Source organism: Gymnoscopelus braueri (genome assembly GCF_963280865.1).
Source record: "Gymnoscopelus braueri genome assembly, chromosome: 20".
In the NCBI taxonomy this organism is placed as follows: Eukaryota; Metazoa; Chordata; class Actinopteri; order Myctophiformes; family Myctophidae; genus Gymnoscopelus; species Gymnoscopelus braueri.
Window position 1 is genome coordinate 36,836,420 of NC_137622.1, and position 22,677 is coordinate 36,859,096.

Genomic DNA, 22,677 nt, shown 5'->3' on the forward strand with positions numbered 1-22,677 from the left:
TTCAAGCGTTATCTCGCAATCTCAATGTCACATTTCCCTCCGCGCTTACAGACAATCAACACATCCTTGCTGGATGAGGCTAACGCTTTCTTTGGTTTTGTGTGGCATTTTGAAATCAGTGGATGCCACAGGGAGCGACAGTATCCAATTATGCCTTGGCGCTTATTCTTGGGTCGTCAGAATATTTTGCGGGCTAACAAGATAGCTTTGAGAGATAAGAACATTTTTTTCGATATCAAGTGTTTTCTCTCTCTCACATCCGGGGAGCGGTTTGATGGCCTGCCTGCCTGCTCAAGTGCTGCTCATCAGACAAAAGGTCACATTCAGCACCAGCAGGCAATTAAAACAGAATTCTTTTCACACAATGTAAACAGAGAAAACACAGGACTGGACTGTTATGCTGTGGGCCTGATGTGTATGCAGTGCAATGAGCTTTTTAAAATGGTAGTATTATCATTATTTAGATAGGGGGGGGGGGGGTTCTTAAGACAAATGGAAAACATGAAACGGCAGCACACACACTTGCTGGATTTGAATAATTTATCATAGAAGTCATAAATGTTACAATTGCTAGGATAAACAGAGTGGGCACCTAAATATATATATTTTTTACAATATTATGTAAAAAAAAATAAAGAATTTGGAAAATAGTCTGAAGTAATGTAAAGTATACATACATGATTTAAGGCATAATATTTCTACAATTACTATTTAGCTACAAAACCTGTGGCATAGCCAGTCATTAGGGGTATAATGCATAAACCAGAAGTTGAATGGTAAACGTAGGTCTGATAATGATGTACCGTGCATGTTCAAATCATGTAAACTTTGCCAAGCTCACGACGCATCATGTCGTGAAATGTTGAACGTTTACCATTTTCGACTTAACCTTCACCTAATTTCCCTGAATGCTTGCCAACTATGACATGCCCAGAATAGGGACGCTATGGTTCATATTGTTATTTGCCACTTTTTAACAAGGTATTTGAAATTAATAAACAAAACAAAAACAGATGCTTCTGTGAACTTTATTTTGTGATCTTGGACCTGTGGACATAATCAGCAAAAAGAAAAAAAAAGAAAAAGAAAAAAAAACTGAGGGTTAACATTTCTTGTAAACATTTTGTTTGTTTTTGCACAACTTAACCACTTGAACCCCAGCATCCGTATTCCGGGGAAAACTTCTCGTTGAGAATAGCCGATCGACAAGCTCACAGCACGTCACGCGCTGTGAGCTTGTCGATCGGCTATTTTCAGCGAAGATATTTAATGTAGAGCTAAAACTGAAAAGACACTAGTACAAAGCCCTGAGGGACTGAGCTCAACCACATGGGGTTTAAGTGGTTGATGTGGATGGTGATACGTCTCATGTTTTGGCATGGCGGTGGGGAAGGGGAGGGGGGGGGGGGGGGGGGAGTCACACGTCTGTCATCTCATCCTCCATGTCGTCGCCTTCGGCTTCACCCTCCTCTTCCTCCTCTTCCTCCTCCGACGTGACGTCCAGCTCGTCCGACTGTGACGCGCACTTTGGACACGAGCACACGAACAGGTAGTTCTCCCTGGGAAGAGAAGAGAGAAGAGCCACAACGTTACATACACACCATGTCGTGTAAGGACGGAAACTACCATCAAAGACGGAAACTTCATGTCAAGGACCCCCAAATTGACAAGCATATGGCCGCAAACCCCGCCCCCATTTGAAAATGTTGTGTGCCAGGGACCCCCCAGAAGAGAAACGGTGTCATCAGTTGGGGCGGTGTGGGGGCGGGGCATCAAGGCCACTGTGGCCCTAGAGGTCATCCACATGTTTGAGGGGCAGAGGGCCAAACTGAGGGGCCATGGCTTTCGTGGTCTGTGAAATTCCTAACCATACTTTTACTTAAGTAAAAAGTAAAAATCTGAGTACTTCCTCCACCACTGCTAATTTGTACGCTAGAGGTGGCTGCAGTCACAGCCCATTTTGGGCCGTCAACCTTTACTTTATAGAGTGCAGTCAGAAGACAGGCCTAGATAGCCACAGCGTTGATATACTGAATGTAATAGATAAGAACTTCAGAATTCTCCAGGCGCTCAACCGAACGCTTGTTTGCATGCAGACTTAGATCATTCCACAGGATAAAGGCAAATATGAATATTAGAAAAACAAACTTTGTCCCTGGAGGTGAGGACTAAGAACTAAAATCAATAATGGATTGGTTGGAGCTTGGCTGACCAATATGTTAAGAGGAGAAGAGCAGTCACCAGACACCCCCCTGGTATTTATGCTTCAGGACTGCCTGTTAAACCCCATTTATACTCCGTCCTTAGTATACTTTAAGTTCTTATTTAATCGGTGTCACAACGTAAACTCAATTACTTAGTATTTATGTGTATATAAGAAAATAACCATGATTTTCTTTTTCATACATTTTTCTTAACATGAATTTTAATTAATGTGTATTAACTCTTTCAGTGCCACAATACGTCAAATACGTCATGAGGCCTGACGCCCCGTGTGCCACAATACGTCAAATACGTCATGAAAAAAAAAAAAAAAAAAACTTTTTTTTTTTTTTTTTGGGAAAAACATGTTCAGAACCCAAGATATGATGATTTGAAGATTTGCTGCTCCATTCACTTCTTGTTTAACTTTTTACTGAAAAAGGCTGTATCTCGGCTCCTAAGCACTTTTTTTTTTACAATTAATTTTGGTTGTGGCACTCAGAACCAAAATTCCATAAATAAGCATGGCACTGAAAGAGTTAACATTAAAATGTTAAGTTGTTCACCTGAGGGTTTTGTGTCTGCTGTGACGGCTCCGGTCACGCTGGCAGCAGTCCAGGTAGCTGATGCAGATCTCCTGGAGGACAGACGGACACAACGGACAGGTGAGGCTGGGTTCCAGACAGCGGAGGAACAACCCCCACATCTCAACACGGTTCTTGTTGAATTGAAGGAATAGTTCAGCCAAGAAATGACTTTATTTCTATCATTTACCTACCCGGTGTGGTCTTTGACTCACGGAGCATTTTAGTTTGTAAAACGTTCCTTAACCCTTTAAGACCGGGAACGCATCTGGGTCATTTTAGATTTTTTTGGGCTATTCAAAAACGTAAAAGTACAGAAAATTGGAAATACTCCAGTAAAGAAAAAAAAATAAGATACCTCAAAAACTGTTACTTAAGTACAGCACTTGAGTAAAAGTACTAAGTTACTTCTACGCCACTGGCGGTTCTGTAAACCGTCTAGCCAGGGCCAGGGATTTGTCATCAACCTCGGAACCCCAGACATGCGTCTACTGACCTCTCCCGGCGTGATGTCAGTAAGGGCACTGAGGTGGAGCAGGAAGTTGTTATCTGGGAAGGCTGCCTCTGCGTTGGGTATGCAGCTGTGGTTGCCTGCAAAAAAGGGCCAGGACACAAAAAGGCACACAAACACTTAGAAACAGTGGCTTTCAACCCTTTTCATATCAAGGGTCCATTATTTATTCGGAATTTGAGCCACGGAACCACCGTTTTGATGAGATTTAGCCTCTCAGAACCCAAAACGTAATATTTCGTTTTTGTTGGATACGATTCTGTCCACAATTCCATCCATGCTGTATTGATGTTGGTACCGATAGGAGAGATAACAGGCAAACGTTGATCAAAAATAACTATTCTTCTACATTCTCTAATTGTGTAGACTTACTAAATTAACTCAATCACTGCCAGAACTTTTTTTTTTTTTGCGTTTGCCCACTGCCAGAGATTTTTAATTGAAAAAAGAAAAGTACTCAGGAGCCGAGATACAAAATGTTTAAGTTTTAAGTCAATAAGGAAGTGGATGGGAGTCTAGATATTTGAAAAATCATATCTCCTTGGTCTTTGGGTCAAAAAAAAAAAAAAAAAAAAAAAAGTTTGAAAAAATTAAGTCGTTTTAGTCGTTCTAGGCAGGCATGGCTTATGGGACAGAATTCGTTTTAGTCGTTCTAGGCAGGGAATGAGTTAAGTAATGCTGATGTTTAACAATAATTTAACTCTTGAGAGTGTAAAATGAAACCAAATGGACCCTTACGGGTCCATTTGGTTTCATTTTTCACTCTCAAGAGTTAAAGATCTATAAGGGTCCATTTGGTTACCAACTCTCCATCATTTATCTGGGGAACACCTGGAACCCCCTCAAGGACCACAGATGGTTGAGAACCACTGACTTAGAACAGTGGTTCTCAAACTCTTTCATGTCAAGGACCCCCAAATTGAAATGTATTGATATTTGGCCACGGAGCCCCATCTGAAAATATGTTGTGCCAGGGACCCCCAGAAGAGAAGATTTATGTTAAAGAAATTATCAGAATTATTTCAAATGTTTCAAACATTTTCACTAATGTTCAAGATTTCTATTTTTTTTATAGCAGATCTACAAGCTCATAATAACGCATCACAAAGTGACACGCTATGCTTGTATATCTGCTATTTATTAATAGCCAAAGTATAAAAGGTTAAAGTGGTGTGATGCTACATTAACTACTTTTGCTGGGCACTCCTGGGGGTCCCAGGACCCCACTTTGAGAACCACAGACTTGGAAGGAGCACTTCATCTATTTTCAACCGTGTCTTCATATAATTGGTCCTCACGATAATGGTCATAATAAGATGGCACCATTTACGTGTACTTTCTCTCAATTTTCTTTACCAAGGTACATTTTCTGAGCACATTTGCTGTGCTCATTTTCAGCCACACACACACACACACACACACACACACACACGGCATCCTATAGTTTCAATGTACATATCATTTTTCCCGTTGCTGTCGGGCAGAAACCAGCCAACTCCATTTTTTTTCCTGCCGGTCTGGGGAATCGAACCGTGAACCTTTCGGTAACAAGTGGGCTCCTCTATCCTTTCTGTCCTTTTTGACTTGAGAACTACTTTTAAAATGACCAGCTCAACAAGATACCAACCAAAAAAAAATATATATACCATTGTTGAAAATACTTTGTAATAAGTATAAGATAAATGCACTTGGGATACGAAATGGAAAACATTTTAAACGTGTAGTTTTTTAAATAAGTTTGTTTTTTTATGCTACTGAAGTTTGCACGCAACACTCTTGAAAACAAAGCATTGCATTGTGGGTTTGCCTACTATAGAAGCCATGAAGTCAGTGAGCTGACAGGCCCTTCTTGATCAATCAAGTCATCTTAATTCAATTGGCAGATGCCAAAAATACTTTAATTTAAAAAATATATATATTTGGGGGGCATGTCATGTGGTCTACCTGCACAGCCTTTGTGATCTACTGGTAGATCGCGATCTACCTTTTGGGCAACCCTGCTTTAGGCCACCGCTGCCCCCCAAACTATAGATCAGGGGTCCTCAACAGGCGGACCGCGGTCCATGACCGGACCGCGGGACACCTCTCTGTGGACCCTGGGAAAATTATAATAAAAAATAAATAAATTAAAAAAAACGAACTAAAGTAACAAAAACGGTGCATGTGCGCGCGTGCATGTGCGGACCCTAGCCTTATTCAAAAACGTATTTGTGGACCTTCAAGATTTGTTGTTGAGGACCCCTGCTATAGATAATACTGTATGTTTAAAGTTGACAGCATTCTGGCCCCTTGAACTGGTTTCATCTTTTTTTCCCACCTAATTTGAACCGGTTGAGAGTGTTTCCACTGAAAATGTATTGGTTCAGAACCCCAAAAAAAAGACTTTTTTTCTTGGCCTGAACAGGGAACCAAAGTGGGCGTGTCACTATTCTACAGGCTGGAAGATGCAGATGCGATTATAAACAATGGCAAAAGCTAGCGAAAAATCATCATTATAAAAAAAGAAAAGGAAAGGGGAAACTGTAACTGCCACTGACGATTGAATTTCCCCCGTGAAATGGACACTTCGGCCGGTCATATTCGACACGTTGCTGGCCAGGCCTGAAATCGAACCTGGGGGCAACTGGGGACTCCTGCTCCCCCAGGCGGGCTCTCTAACCACTTAGCTTAACCCATTAACTCTTTCAGTGCCAATGAAATAAAAAAAAATATTGCGAACTGTGCCAGCAATCTTTTTTTGTTTTTTCAAAGAAAAAAAAAGTGCTTAGGAAGCGAGATACAGCCAAACTCGGGATTTCTCGTTCTGGCACTGAGGGTATAACCCTAAAACTCGGGATAACTCGGGGCTTGGCACTGAGAGAGTTAAGACCGGGAACGCATCTGTGTGTCATCTTAAGATTTCTTTGGGCTATACAAAAATAGCAGATAATATACAAGCTCATAGCACGGCACCGAGTGCCACATTACGAGCTTGTAGATCTGCTATTTTTGAAAAATCGTGAACATTTGTGCAAATCTTTGAATATATATATATATATATATTTATTTATTTTTGTACTTATGATTCTATAATATCAGTGGTTCTCAAACTTTTTCATGTCAAGGACCCCCAAAATTATATTTTGTTCCAGGGACCCCCCCCCCAGAAGCAAAGATTTGAGTTACAAATGTTATACGAATAGCCAAAGAAATCTTAAAATGACACAGATGCAGATTCCCGGTCTTAAAAGGGTTAAAACTGGTTGGAAACGCAAGCCGGTTTCACAGCCAAGTTCTGTGAAAGCACCAAAGGTTCCAAGAATCTAGAATGGAGCCAGTTCTAGAATCAAAAGTTATTTTAGTGGAAAAAGGGGCCTTTGAAATGTCTGCTATCCCAGATCCTCACACATAATGGATGGATGGGAACTCACATGAGCTTTGAAGGAGGAAAAGTCCAGAGCCCTCACAGTTCAGGAAGTCTCCCGTTGCTACGGAGAACAAAATAAACAAAACGACAAAATCAGGTTCACTGCTGCTGACCTTCATGAAGATTAGTGTGCACGGTCAGTCACATTATTCCACTGATGTTCTTGCTTTGAATTTACAACAGGGACACTAATTACTGATCGATCACACAAGACGGATCATTACAAATCCACTCCTAGTTGACGAGGGTTTCACATCATCAGTGGCGAACAAAAGTACTCAACTCAAGTACTCGAGTCAAAGTATAGAGTTTTGTTCTCAAATATTATATCTCAGCTACAAGCGAAAAGTTGCTCGGTCAAATTTGTTCTCGAGTTAAAGTACTAGATCATACTACAGCGTCACACAAAAGCATCAAAAGTAGCAGGTCTACAAGCTCAAAACGTGTTGCGTTGCACTCTATTTTGAGCGTCGTAGATCTGCTACTTTTGAATTTGAATCATAAAAAGTACGAGTTTTGGACGTATGAAGTTTCCACGATAGATCGATCGATTGATAAACACACACGTATACACTTTAGTATTGAAATGTGCAGGCTTTTAAAAAATATGTGAAAGGTACAAATGACAAAGCACATTTTCTGTTTTCATTGTAGAAAGATTTTGATGTAAAAAAAAACTGGACACCCCACCCCTTCCTAGAGATGGAAGTGTAGTCTGATATTTGTCTTTGAAATGTAGTGGAATGAAAATCATAAGTATCACCCAAAAAACAAAACAAATACTCAAGTAAAGTACAGGTACTCAAAAATAATCAATGGGGAGCGGGTCATTACTGGGAAATAAACCCTGACAGGATGATTAGATCTCGCGATAGTGGAGGGTCTAATCAAATGTTTTCAAAAAACATTCTTGAGAGCCATGTTCAGCTGTAAATGGCATTGTGTGTTTGTTTACATGGCTGCCATGTTGGATACGGCAACAGCACAAAATCAAGCAGCGCAGATTTATATGAGAAGGTGCTCTGAGCCTTTCATTAGACAGCGGTCTGTCTGTTATTGAGTTCAGTGGTCATCAGTGGTGGAAAAAGTACTCAAATATTTTACGTAAAAGTCATTTGTAGTGGAGTAGAAGTAAAAGTATCGGAAATTGGAAATACTCAAGTAAAGTACAAATCCCTCAAAATTGTACTTAAATACAGTACTTAAGTAAATCTACTTAGTTACTTGCCACCACTGGTGGTCATTATTAAAAAATAACAACTGAATTCAGTGATTGACCAATCAGAATCAAGCATTCGCTGTGTAATAAACTATAAACTATGTTACTGTCCACCACTTGTATGACAGGTTATTACAGCTGAAGATGCATTGTGACCTTTCTCTATGTCCTTGTACAGCTGGTCAATAAAGGAATCCAACGTCTCCCTCTGCTGGCCAGGAAGCGCAAGTGCATCACAAGCATGAACCCACCGACTTAAGGAGCTTGATATTGGGGGGAAAAGAAGGAAGAAAAGAAATACACCAGTCAGTACAGTTTACAGTTTAGACATTTAGCAGACGCTCTTAATCCAGAGCGATTTACAGTAAGCAAGGACACAAGATAATACATCATAATACACATAATACATTTAAATGTCGTTTTATGCTTTTCTTTTTTTTCCCCGCATTGAAAAGCATTGGCAGACTCCGCCCTCATAGGTAGAATTAAACTTCGGTGTGACCACACCCTTACAGGTAAAAGTCTGGTATTCAGAATTTACTTTAGTAAAAGTATTGGCATCAAAATGTACTATAGTAAAAGTACTCATTATACAGAATGTCTCATTTCAAAGTTTTCTAAATGTATATATTTTTTTTTGAAAATAGGAGATCTACAAGCTCGCAACGCGTCACCATGTGATGCGTTGTGAGCTTGTAGATCGCCTATGTTCACTTCAAACAGCCAAAATATATAATGTATGGTTAGTAATGAAATCTAAATCTGCAAAGTAAAAAGTACAATATTTTCCTCAGAGATGTAGTGGAGTAGAAGTAAAAGTATTGAAAATTGGTAAATACGCCACTGAAGTAAAAAATACCTCAAAAAAGGTAATTAACTCATTCCCTGCCAAGGACTAAAACGACTTTTAATTTTTTCCAAAAAAAAAAAAAATTTTTTATTTTTATTTTTTCTTATTTATTTATTTATTTTTTAACCCAAAGACCAAGGAGATATGATTTGTTGAAGATCTAGACTCCCATCCACTTCCTTGTTAACTTAAAACTTAAAACATTTTGTATCTCGGCTCCTGAGTACTTATTTTTTTTAATTAAAAATCTCTGGCAGTGGGCAAACGCAAAAAAATAAAGTTCTGGCAGTGAATGAGTTAATAGGTACTTTACACCACTGGAAAAAAGGTGAGATGAAAGCAAGGACAATTACCTGGTGCCGATGCCTTGTCCATTGGTCCCAACCAGAGAGAACAGCGAGCGGAACCCGTCAGGAGTGAACCACTGAAATAAACCACACCCACATCCTGCATGACTCACCAATCAATGTCCAGCATCACATGCACAGTGGTGGAAAAAGTACTCACATTTTTTACTTAAGTAAAAGTACCAATACTGCAATATAGAAATACTCTGTTACAAGTAAAAGTCCAGAATTCAAAATTTACTTGAGTAAAAGTACAAAGGTATTGGCATCAAAATGTACTTAACTCTCCCAGTGCCAAGCCCCGAGTTATCCCGATTTTTTTCTGAATGCCCTCAGTGCCAGAACGAAAAATCAAGAGTAAAAAAAATAATATATATATATATTTATTTATTTATTATTTTTTTTGGAAAAAAAAATTCAGAACCCAAGATATCATTATCTGAAGATTTGCAGCTCCATCCACTCTTTGTTTAACTTATAACTGAAAAGGGCTGTATCTCGCTTCCTAAGCACTTTTTTTTAACTTAATTATAAAAATTGCTGGCAGTTTAGAGAACATATTTTTTTATTTCATTCGAACTGAGAGAGGTAAAATACCAAAAGTAAAAGTACTAAAATATTTGAAATCTACAAGCTCACAACGCGACGCGTTGTGAGCTTGTAGATCGGCTATTTTCAAATAGCCTATGTATACAATAGGGCGAAAATGGTTAATGTATGTTACATAACATGTTTCATAATTGTCATCATTTATATCTTAAAAGTAACTAAAGTTTTCAAATAATTGTAGTGGAGTAAAAGTACAATATTTGCCTCTGAGATGTAGTGGAGTAGAAGTAAAAGTATTGGAAATTGGAAATACTCAAGTAATGTACAAATACCTAAACATTTGACTTAAGTACAGTACTTAAGTAAATGTACTGTACTTAGTTACTTTCCACCACTGCACATGCAGTAGCTGGTGTGTAGCTACCCGAGTCGGCTCAGGTGTACTTCCTTTATCTTGCTGAACGATAAACTAAGCCCTGGCTTTTGGTCGGTGCCAATAATACAGTATAATTCAGAACACAGTTGAGATGGAAGTAAAGAACTATGGAGCGGAATCCACACTCACCCGATTGAGATGGTCGTCATAAAGTGCCGTCTTAAACAGGCTCTGCAGCAAGGCCAACTGCCCCTACGGACACATAACGTGTTAGAAGTCATACATTCTATATCTACACCCAGCGCTGCCTCAATAAATCCCTGAGGATCATTAAAGACCCCAACCCACCCCCATAAAAAACGTTTTTCCGCTAAAATCCAAAAGGGTGAAGGGATACAAGATCCTCTCAGTGAGCACCGGCAGGCTGAGGAACAGTTTTTTTCCCCAAAGGCCATCAGGCTGTTAAATGACAGTGGAAAGTGAATGTGCAATAACTGTACTCTGCACTATGCACTTTCCTTAAACTGATATTTTTGCCTGTGTTTATTTATTGCTTATGAGTGTTTTAGGTTGTTTTATCATGTTTTATAGTTTTATTATTGGAGCTTCCGAGCGCATGTTTTTCACATGCATGTACCTGTGCATCTAAGAGACAATAAAGTGAATCTGAATCTGAATCTAAAACTGCCCAAAAAAAGTTCGGACTTTGGTCGATTATATCTCTCCTTTAATAATACCAATTGGTATTGTGTTTTATATTTTTATCGTTGATTAGTCACCTTTACAACGAGGTACAGCTTGTAAGGATCGGGCATTCGTGGAATGAGCAACACAGCTAAAAGTGTGGGTAGCGCCTCCAAAACATTTGCCAAAATCACCCAATATGCTTCTGTTGGTAATCGCTCTCGTTTTAAACGACCTGCCAGCACACGCCTAACGAGAGGTGTGTGTGTGTGCCAGTCACAGGTGTGTGTGACTGGCACCTGAACATGGGTCTTGCGACTTTGTTGAGTTTGTGTACGCAAGCAGCAACACTGCCCGCATGGAAAGATGCCACGCTTGTCCCTTCAGGATAAGGCGCGTGCAATAGGGCAAGTGAAGCTGGTGTTCTCAGATTACTCATTATTTTGTGTTAACCCTGGTACCATTTGCAGGCAGGTGTGTGCCAGTCACAGGCACCTGAGCATGGGTCCTGCAACTTTGACATCTGTCTTTGGTACCGTTGTGCAAATCTTGCCTGTCAATCTATGGTTCCTCAGTGAAGCAAAGGGGAGGAACCGGTCTTCTTGGGTTGTTGTCTTCCCTGTTGACTTCACCGGTCTCACAGAACTTGGTCCTAAGTTTGGAAATGGTACCAGGGCTGACACCAAATAATGCTGCCACTCTGCATAACGGAACACCAGCTTCCACTTGCCCTATTGACAAACGTGGCATCTTTCCATGGGGTCAGTGTTGCTGCTTGGAGCATACATGAGAAAATGAGAGCGATTACCAACAGAAGCATATTGGATGATTTTGGCAATTTTTTGGGGGGCGGCGCTACCTACACGTTTATCTGTGTTGCTCATTCCACGAATGCCCGATCCTTACAAGATGTACCTCGTTGTAAAAGTGACTAACCAACAATAAAAATGATATACAACACAATACCAATTGGTATTATTAAAGGGGAGACATAATCCCCTTTAATAATATAATCAAAACAGTTTGTTTCCAAATACTATGGGACAGAAGTCCCGAGCTGAGCATAAGAGAGAGACAGACTCAGTGAACAGTCTATAGAAAAGGTCCGCACCCTCACGGTGAATTGTGAATTTGAGTTTTTTAATTTACAGCAGCAGTCATGACAAATTGACGCGTTTCGGCTACTCAGACCTTCACCAATATTTTATGCTGTTGTTGAGGCATGTTTGCACTGTTATTATATTGTGTATTGGAATGTGATTGACATAGTTAATTACTGCAAAAAAAAAGCACATCCGTCTAGGCCGGGCAAACGCCGATGAAGGCCTGACTCGCCGCCTGAGTAGCCGAAACGCGTCCATTTGTCATGAATGCTTGCGGCGGTAAATTCGAGAAATTAAAGAAAATGTACCTTGTGAGTGCGTACCGTCTCTATAATCTTTAGTTTGTTCACATAAGCTTTGTCGTCTATGCGTGCTCCCGTTTCAGACACGTCCTCTTTCAAAATCACAAACGAACCGGGAACTGGGTTCGGCAAATTAAGTCTATAAACGCCATTGACTCGAAAACGCGTCAATTGCTACTTAATCCACCCACGCCGTCGACGCGTTGGACGCGCGTTCATCGTTTAATCTCTGATTGCGCTATGCTGCTTAATATTCAATCTTATTTTCGAGTTACACTTACTTCACCCACATCTGCATCCGGTTTCATGACCTGTGTTCCGTTTCCGGTTTTTGATTTTTTTTCTCCCCCCGGTCATTTTCGTCCAGAATAGGTTAACACACGTTTTTTCACACGGTATAACAAACGAACGGACAGGTTCTCTTCTATAATCTATGGTCTGGGTGACGACATGTTCAGACATTTTCTAACATTTTCGAAAGAATTCTCTAACATTTCCCCCAAAAATAGCAGTAATAGCAGATCAACAAGCCGACAGCCCTACAACAGAAGTCCTTACTCTGAACTGTTCTCCTAGGAGTTTATGAGCCATCTCCTCTTCCTCGTTGGCAGCACGGCTGCAGAAGTGAGAGAATAACTTCTGCCAAGGTCCTTTGCCTTGGGCCTGGGATGGAAAGGAACGAAACAATATGAATATTAATAACAAGTGGGGGTGTGTGAATTATTAATGTGTGTCCTTTTACGACACAGTTTGTATCAGACAGGTTTAACCCGTTGAATCCGGGAACGCGTCCGTGTCATTTTAGATTTTTGGCTACTGTATAACCATTATTTTTTTTATACTTTGGCTATTCAAAAATAGCAGATCTACAAGCTCATAGCGCGGCACCGAGTGCCGCGCTATGAGCTTGTATATCTGCTATTTTTGAAACATTTTGAAAATGTGTGCAAATCTTTTAATGTATGTTTTTTAAAGCTAACATTTTAACTCAAATCTTTGATTCTGGGGGGGGGTCCCTAGAACAAAATATTTTACAAATGTTAGCTTATAAAAAAAAAAATATATATATATATATATATATATACACACACACAAAGATTTGCACACAATTTCACGATTTCTCAAAAATAGCAGATCTACAAGCTCATAGCGCGGCACCGATAAGCTTGTATATCTGCTATTTTTGAATAGCCAAAGACATCTAAAATGACAAGAGATGCTTTCCCTGATTGAATGGGTTAAAGGACAATTAACTTAAAAGTCATACCAAAGTGCACTTGTGACCAGTGTCGGGGGGGGGGGGAAGTAATCGGATTACTTTTTCAAGTCATGCGTATTACTGCAATATGTTTTGCAATTAGAGTACTCGGGGTTACTTAGTTACGGTACTTTTTTCCAAAATCAGTGGTGTTACTTAGTTACATTGAAGACATATATACCCCCTGTTATATATGGAGATAAGAGGTTCCAGCCCGACCGCGACAAAATGAAGAAAATCAAAAAGGAACAAAAAAAAGGTAATAGGAGTGTTTGTTTACCTGTTTGACAACTGCGACCATTCTGGCCATGAGCATGATGCTGGACGTCTCCGGGGGATAATGCATACTCCTGCACAGAGAGAATACATATCGACTGAGCAAGGCCATCCGCATGACTGAATGGACTCTTATAATGAAAGCAATCACCAGCGGTGAAACATTTTTCTTATAGGCCAAGTTCCAATCTGTGATTTGTGAAACCGAGTGAAAGGAGCCTTCCCACACACTGTTACTGTTTCCTACAAATTGCACAATATGGAGCATTGTGATGTTTTGTTAATATGTTTCTATTTCTACATTCCAGTTGAAGAAATCGCAGATTGAGGCCTTTGTCTTTATTTATTCTTTATACAAAATTTTGATCCCACGATTTTCTAACCGATTTTTTCACCCAGTGCCAATTGTCTAAGTAATCATGGGCGCTACACTCCCTCTGCCAGCCTAGGGAGAGCCTAGAGCCAAGCTCAAGCCTCTTTCAATGCATGAGAGTTATCACCTGACAGTGGGGAGGTTCCCTGGTTAGACGTAGCGCGTGGAAGGAACACGTGATTCCAACCAGTTCCTTTCCCCTCCATCAGGCGCCCCGGCTGACCAGGGTGAGGCAGTATAGAGACCAGGATTACTGCATGTTTTTGTGAGGGTACCTACCCTAGGAGACGCATGCAAACTGCCCTTTGCTTTTAAGAAATATCCAAGACCATTATGTTTATATTTTTTGGAAGTTGCTTCTGAACATGCATTCTATAGCTAGTTTGGCCATTTCAACTACTCTTTAATCTTAAAATTACATTTTTTTCCCCCTCTTTCTTTCTTTCGAATATAGGCGATCTACAAGCTCACAACACATTGACCAGCTGTGCCAAATACCGGCCACCTAATGGTGATTGTGGCTTAATTGACCTAGACAATGACACACTGGACTGCCTTGCTGCAACGGAGCTGAAGGTCTAAGGACATACGACAGAACAAGACAACACATTGAATATAGACTATCTACGAGCTCACAACACATTGAATATAGACTATCTACGAGCTCACAACACATTGAAAATAGGCGATCTACAAGCTCACAACACATTGAAAATAGGCGATCTACAAGCTCACAACACAACGCGTTATAAGCTCGTAGACCGGCCCATTTCGAAAGGCCGAAGCATACAATAGTGCGTAAGTGGTTAATGTATGTTTTATAGCAATAATCTAAATCTGCAAATTAACTAAACCTGACAAAATTATTGTAGTGGAGTAAAAAGTACAATATTTGCCTCTGAGAGGAGAGTAGAAAATGGAAAAACGGAAATACTCGGGTTAGTAAAAATACCTAAGAATGTTACTCAAGTAACAGTAATTGAGTAACGTTCCACCACTGGCAACTAGCTAAATAAAATCTCACGACTCACATTATTTTTGTAAAATATATGTAAAATCGTTTCAGTAATATAAGTAATATTATTATTATTGTTCCTGCTGTTCTTCATACTGCCAACCAGGTGAAGAAATCACAGATCGAGGCTTTAACCTTTGCTTTTATATGAAATATCCGACACTATTAACCCATTGATACCTGGAACGCATCTGTGTAACTTTAGATGTCTTTGGCTATTCAAAAATAGCAGATATACAAGCTCATAGCGCGGCACCTCGTGCCGCGCTACGAGCTTGTAGATCTGCTATTTTTGAAAAATCGTGATTTTTTTTTTTTTTCTCTTTCAAAAAACTGTGATGATTTTGATTTTTTTAAAGAATCGCCTCAGGTCTTAATGGGTTAAGATGTCATGGAAGACGTTTCTGAACACATTGCTAGTTTGACCACTTAAAATGCTCTAATCTTAAAACAATAAAATAGGCACAATCTACAAGCACATTGAGAGCTTGTAGACGGGCTACTTTGGCTGCGCAACATGCTTCCGTATAATTCAAATGTCTGAAATCAGTCCTGGCGACTGAGAACGTGAATGCATGAACCGGTGAAGTGGTCCCTCACTTCCAGGCATCCTGCAGTTTGTTGACGGGGTGGTCCGGGTCGTCCTGGGAGGGTCCCAAACACAGAGCCCTGTGGTACTGGTCCAGTGCAGCTTGTCTGCACTCACTGCTGCAGTACATGACCTGCAGGAAGAGACAAGAGGCTTTACTTGACCACTTAACACATTGGGTGGCAAAACCGTAAATCTACGGTTTTGCAAAAAGTGGCGTTGAGTGCCAACCGTAAAAAAAAAAAAAGTAGATATACGTGAAGTGGTCTTTTTGTAGTTTAATAAACGATCGCGCTATTTTCTGTAAATTCCGTCATCGGATTCCCTTTCCACTCACTTCCCACTCACCCGGATGCAGAAATAGCGGGTTCCGTTTCCGGTTTTAGCTTGAAAAAATAGATTCTTAGGCAAAATAGGGCAAAACACGTTTTTTTCACACGGTATAAAAAAAACGAACGGAGAGCTCCGGTTATATTTTCTTTACTCTGGACGACGAACAGTTATCGTCGTTGTGTTTACCAACGATCTGAAACCCGATCATAAGCTAAGCTAGGCTAAGATGGCCTGCGGAAGCGGCGCGGAAATACGACTACAGCCACCGGATATGACGTTTGCAGCCTGTTTGGAAGGGGCAGAGTGAGAGAATGGAGACAGAGAGAAAAAACGTAACTCTTTGAGTGCTGGTCGATCTGTCGTGTGTGTTTATAAACACAGCCAGACAAACGTTTGTGCATATCTTTGAATATATATATAGTTATTTTAAATTTTTATCTCCGATCTGTGCTTCTGGGGGGTCCCTGGAACAACATATTTTGAGATGGGGGTCCGTGGCCAAATACATATCATTGTGGGTGGTCCTTGACATGGCAAGGTTGGAGCACCACTGATATAGCAACATACTTAGATTTAGAAAGCATTTTTATATATGTATTTGGCTGCGGTCCCCCCTACCATCTCAAAATGGTTTGTTCCAGGGACCCCCATGAAGCAAAGATTTGAGTTACAAATGTTCGCTTTAAAAATATACATATTCAAAGATTTGCACACATTTTCACGATTTTTCAAAAATAGCAGATCTACAAGCTCATACCGTGGCACTTGGTGCAGGTTCAAAATTGGAGTTCCCTTCAACATGGCAGCAACACATTTAAGAATCAATCAATTGCTCAACAGCAATTGCATCTCAAGGGCACTTTTAGACAAAAGAAAAACTTTTTCAATCACACAACTGTGCAGCAAGTGTTGGTAGCTACTTTAAGAACAAAAGGACAAGGACTTAAGAAAAAAATAACAGGGGACTCAAAGCAAGCAATTCCAAAATACTGAAAATTGTTGGCTCTAAGGGGTAATTTCTGGTGTCAAGCTTAGAAGACTTTTCTTATTATTTTGGTTGATTTTCTTGATTGATTTTTGTTGCCATTTTATGCTTCATTCACTCACCTGGCATTGAGGACAGGCTTGGTGCAGCTCGGGGCGTACTCGACACAGTTCAGGGTAGGGTAAGCTGAGCGCTGGCTTACCACTCAGTCTCCTTGCATTCTCCTCCGCCGTCTCCAAGGCCCGTAAACAGTATTCACAGGCTGAAAAGCACACACACACACACGACACGACAAAGCAAAGCAAAGCAAAGCAAAGTTTGTTGTTTACCCAGGGTGTTGGACTAAGTTAACACTTATTTACAGCCAGGCCCTGCATGGAAGCCTTGCTCAAGGGCTATTCAGCGGTGATTCATGATTGATGTGATGAATTGGGGAATCGAACTAGGGACCTTCCGGTATCAAGGCCGCCCCTTTAACCACTAGGCCACCGCTGACGCACAACTTCATTTGTACACAAAAAAAAAACTGAGCTGGGTACATTTTCTCAACCAGTTAAAAAGGTAGGGTAAGTGATTTGTTTTTTGGTTAAAACAAAACATTTTTTTGTTAAAAGGTTAAAGCACTATATTCTGACAGTACTCATCATTGCTATAGTGTTTGCTGAGTAACAGGGATGCGACGTCCCCGTCTCTCCAGCTCTTTAATAAACAGAAAAGGTGGGTTGCAAAAATTCATGCCACTCAGGAGAGAGTACCCATTTATCAGCTTCAGTTTTATAGTGTTCCAGTTACAATTTTGTGGCTCATTTCTTTGCGTCATCACTTCCAATTTCCCTTGTTTAATCTGTGTCCTGTCCGAGTTCTCTGTCCTGATTGGATTAAATTGGTATTTTATGTTTAATAAAGAGCTGGAGAGACATGGAGACTCCGGTTACTGAACAAACACTCTATATCAATGAATACTATCAGGATATAGAGCTGTTTAACACTTATTTTAACCAAAGCAAATCATTTACCCTACCTTTAAGCCTTATATCAGTGGTTCTCAAACTTTTTCATTTCAAAGACCCCCATAACTCTGAGACTTGCAGACCTGCAAGGGTCCATTTGGAACCCCCTCATGGAACCCAGAGGGTTCCCTGTGACCCCAATTTGAGAACCACTCAATACTCTATATAGCAGATCTACAAGATCACTGAGTGAGTGTTGCATTTAATTTGCCCAAAATAGGGACACCAGGGTTAATGTGAAGACCCTGTAAACAGGAAGTGCCCTAACCCAGGCCAGTATGAGTAGGCCTATAAGCAGTATTATGTATTCACATTGTTTTCAGACCACAGAATAATATGTTATAAACCACCCAGCCGAATTAGAATGATTGAAAAATAAATACAAATTACATACACATTTTATTATTCATTAAAATATTATATTATCAAATGCATGTACAGTGTTTAACTCAGTCTGACCAGAAGCAATGATAGAACATATCCCCACCAGGCATCATTTCAGAAAATAAGAGGGTGGCAAGAGATGTGACCACTTAAGCCCCATTTCAAAAATAGCTGCAATTCCAGTTGATTCACAACGCGAAGCCTGCGAGCTTGTAGAGCCACAGAATATAGGTTTAAAATGCATGTGGCCTAGTCGCTTCTTTTGGGCTTGTTTTCGTAGACCCGTCACCTGGCTGCTTATTTCTCTCACAAAGTCTGGCAACAGAGAAGGTGGCAGGAAGGGGTACGGGGAGAGGTAAGTGCTACAGTACAACCCCTTGGGGGTCCCCGGACCCTACACTTTACTGCTTTACTGTGTTATAAACTGTGCCACTTCTGTCAAATTGAAAGCACATCGCTGCATGAATGGCCTCACCTTTATATTTGTACAATGAATTCCACAGGAACTGGGCAGAGACGAGCGGGCGCTCTGTGAAAATGGTGTCTCCCTTTTTGATGGCCTTTTTAGCAAACAGACCTTTACCCTGGAAATGCAGAGTCAAACCATTCATAAATATAAACAATTGGACCTGAAAAACGTTAAACATAAACATGCGTTTAAACCACATGTTGCAATTATGTGACAGCATTGTCCACCTTCTTGTAGGTTAACTGGGCAGTTGTAAACATGCATACCAATAGAGTACTACAAAATGATAGTAAATCTGAGTTCAAGGTAAGGCAAGTGATCTTTTGTTTTGGTTAAAACGCTTTGTTAAAAAGTTAAAGCTCTATATTCCAATAGTAATCCTTGCTATAGTGCAGTGGTCCTCAAGCTTTTCCAAGGCAAGGACCCTCTAATTAATATGTATTTGTCAGCGGACCCCACATCTGTAAAGGTTTTGAGCCAGGGACCGAAAAGGAAATGTAAAAAAAAAATTATAATACTAAAATAGCAGATGTACAATCTTGCTGTGAGCTTGTAAATCTGCTATTCTTTAATAACCAACTTATAAATGTATAAAGTGGTTAAAATGATTGTGATGCTACACTTTTGCTGGGCACCCCCTGGAACCCCCCCCCCCCCAGGACCCTTTGAAAACCACTGCAGGGTTTATTCAGCAATAGTATTGCAATAAACATAACATTACATAGTAATATTGATTGCCACTTTCAGGCCATCAGCTAGAGAGAGTACCCATTCAAGTGGTATCCAAAGCTGAACATGTATTTTATGTTTACTAAAGAGCTGGAGAGAAAGGTATTACTAGTACCCCAGTTACTGAACAGAACAAAGGCCATGATTACAATCACAATATAGAGCTATATTTTATTATTTTATTTGGTAAAAAAAATATAATTAACACTTGTTTTTTTTAACCAAATAAATTCACTTACAAGCTTTTAACAGACAATAACCTGTTGGATGTTGTCATTTTGGAAATGGTTGAGCTTTAATACAGTGAAATCCTCAAGTGTACAAATGATGTACATTGCTGCACTCTGTCTCTACTGTTTTACATGCTGTAAATAGCAGATCTACAAGCTCACAACGCGTCACGAGTGACGCGTTGTGAGCTTGTAGATCTGCTATTTACAAGCTCACTATATACTTGCATGTACACTGTAGACTAGCCCCATCACGAACAGCTCCGAGATGAGGTTCCACTGGGACGGCTACCGGAATCGGTAGAACACCGGGCAAAGGGTCCGAGGATTACCTTTTTCGCCACATCGTATCCAAAAACGAATGTTAGTCCCCAAATTCTACAGATGTTTGAGGATGTTCCGGAACCCTAACCTTTTAGACCGGGGCGAAACAACCGCTTAAACCGCTTATTTTAGTCAGCCTGTGGCCATGGATTCCCCATTGTAGCCGAACCGGGAGCTGCAGTACTGGCACCTGACGTAAGGGGGTTCTTCCGGATTGACTGGGAAAACATGGCCACAGGCTGACTAAATAAGCGATTTAAACGGTCGTTTCGACCCGGTCTAAAAAGTTAAGAGTTCCGGAACACCCTGAAACATCTGTAGAATTTGGGGACTACCATTAGTTTTCGGATACGATGTGGCGAAAAGGGGGTAATCCACGGACCCCTTGCCTGGTGGTCCACCGATTCCGGTAGCCATCGCAGTGGAACCTCATCTCAGAGCTGTATTAGCGGAGTGAGAGGTTCGTAACAGAGTCTCTGCCTCTACCGCTTTACACTTGGGTGTTGCGTGCTGTAAATAGCAGATCTACAAGCTCAACGCGTCACGTACGTGACGCGTTGTGAGCTTGTAGATCTGCTATTTACAGCATGCACGATACTGCATGCACACACTGGCAGGCTGTGCAGCGTGGCGCTGCTGCATGCATGTGTTCTTCTTCACCAAAAAATAACAAACCAACCTGAACCTCACAATGTCCAACAACAACAACACGCGTTTAGGGGAGAAAAGGAAGCACAAACAAAGTCATCGTTTACCTTGATTTTGTCAATGAATCTCACTTCGGCACAGCCGCTAACTTTGCCGGGATCCACGCAGAAGGAAAACATGTCATCCTGGGGAGCAGCCATGTTCTCTCCATCCATCCACAACCTTTACCCTTTCCACTATGACACTGTACTGACGTATACACACGGAGAGAGAGAGAGAGAGGGAGGGCGACCTCTAGCGGAGAGAAAAACATTTCCACTAGGACACTGTACTGACATACACCCCGACAAGTCTAGGGAAGTACGCACGCACGCACGCACGCACGCACGCACGCACGCACGCACGCACGCACGCACGCACACACGCACACACGCACACACGCACACACACACACACACACACACACACACACACACACACACAGAGAGAGGAGGGAGGGCGACCTCTTGCGAAGAGAAAACCCTTTCCACTACGACAGTGGTTCTCAACCAGTGGTCCGGGGACCACCGGTGTTCCTTGAGGGGGTACCAGGGGGTCCGGTCCCCAGCTAAATGATAGATATTTAAGAACCAAATGGACCTTTTATCATAAGGGTCTTATGTGCCTGTAACTCAGAGAGTGTACAAATGGAACCAAATGGACCCTGACGGGTCCAGTTACACAGCATACAGATTAAACAAGTGGAAGTGATGACACAACACTATAATAATGAAGCTGATGAATGGGTACTCTTTCCTGATTGGCTGAAATCTCGCAACTAACCTGACAATGTATTTTCTGTTTGTTTATTAAAGAGCTGGAGAGACTGGGAGACCCCTGTTACTGAACAAACACTCTATAGCAATGATTACTATCAGATACAGTGCCTTTTAACAACAACTCTTTTTTTTTAAACAAAAAATATCACTTGCCCTACTGTACCTTTACTGTACAGCTATATGTAGCTATATGTGTTACGACAGAGAAAAGAAAGGGAGTCAAAAAACAAGGATTTATTATATTATTTAGATAACATGATTAAAAGTTTGAGTAGCAAACATTAGTATACATATTGAAACAGCATTTTATAAAGGAATATAAGAACGCTACAGTACTTGGATCATCGGTACGATAATATTCAGTGTTATGTTAAGATCATGTGCAAAATATTGTGCAAAATAAGTTATTCATTAGGACTATATAATAACAGCTCGTATAGGTTAATAATCAGACGGTGGAGTATACCTGCTGTTGTCCCTTTAGTTAGTAGGCTAGTTAAGAAGGATATATCAAAGTCGATACAGTACAGTACATACTTTAGAAAAGTCGTTCCCAACCTTTTCACAGTCCACTGGAAAAACCTTGAAAGCGTTCGCACCGGCTCGCCCGTTTTGGTCGCATTCCTAAGCCTAGCCATCAAATTATTGGCTTAGGAATGCGACAAAAACAACAAAAAAAAATCCATGAATTCAAGTCTCCATGGGGTGACTAATCAATAGAAAAAAAGTCATTTTGGGGGTGAACTATCCCTTTAAGTAATCAGATGGGCGGGCCGTGTGCATTTTCAGAACACGTTCAATTTTTGAGGATCAACAAATTGTTTGTGTTCCGGATCAACAGAACTAACGTGGTATTATACTTCACTGCTAGAAAAAAACAATACCTGCGACCTCATCTCTACCATTTTCACATTGTTAGGGAGACCACGATCAATAAAGATATCAATCAATCAATTAATCAATCAATCATGCAGCTGGCTGCCTTTCACAAGCTTAAGCATTTAGCATTACTATCTATCTACAAGCTTCACAATGGCTCATTGTTTCAATTGACAAAATTACAGCTGTTGAATGCAATGGTCGAAAGTAACTAAGTACATTTA

The 22,677-nt window shown here is 40.6% G+C and overlaps 1 protein-coding gene across 1 annotated transcript; it reads right to left on the reverse strand.

The window, feature by feature from the left end:
• Positions 1 to 1,236: 1,236 nt before the first annotated feature.
• smyd5 (SMYD family member 5) lies at positions 1,237 to 20,979 on the reverse strand. Its single transcript, XM_080416144.1, has 13 exons — positions 20,864 to 20,979; positions 18,832 to 18,940; positions 17,085 to 17,224; positions 15,656 to 15,777; positions 13,672 to 13,741; positions 12,692 to 12,796; positions 10,234 to 10,296; positions 9,126 to 9,196; positions 8,079 to 8,185; positions 6,708 to 6,764; positions 3,283 to 3,377; positions 2,769 to 2,839; positions 1,237 to 1,559 (listed from the first exon to the last, which is right to left on the reverse strand). Exons 1-13 carry the CDS (start codon positions 20,969 to 20,971, stop codon positions 1,418 to 1,420), a joined length of 1,260 nt encoding a protein of 419 aa, XP_080272270.1. The 5' UTR covers positions 20,972 to 20,979; the 3' UTR covers positions 1,237 to 1,417.
• Between the last annotated feature and the right edge of the window lie 1,698 nt (positions 20,980 to 22,677).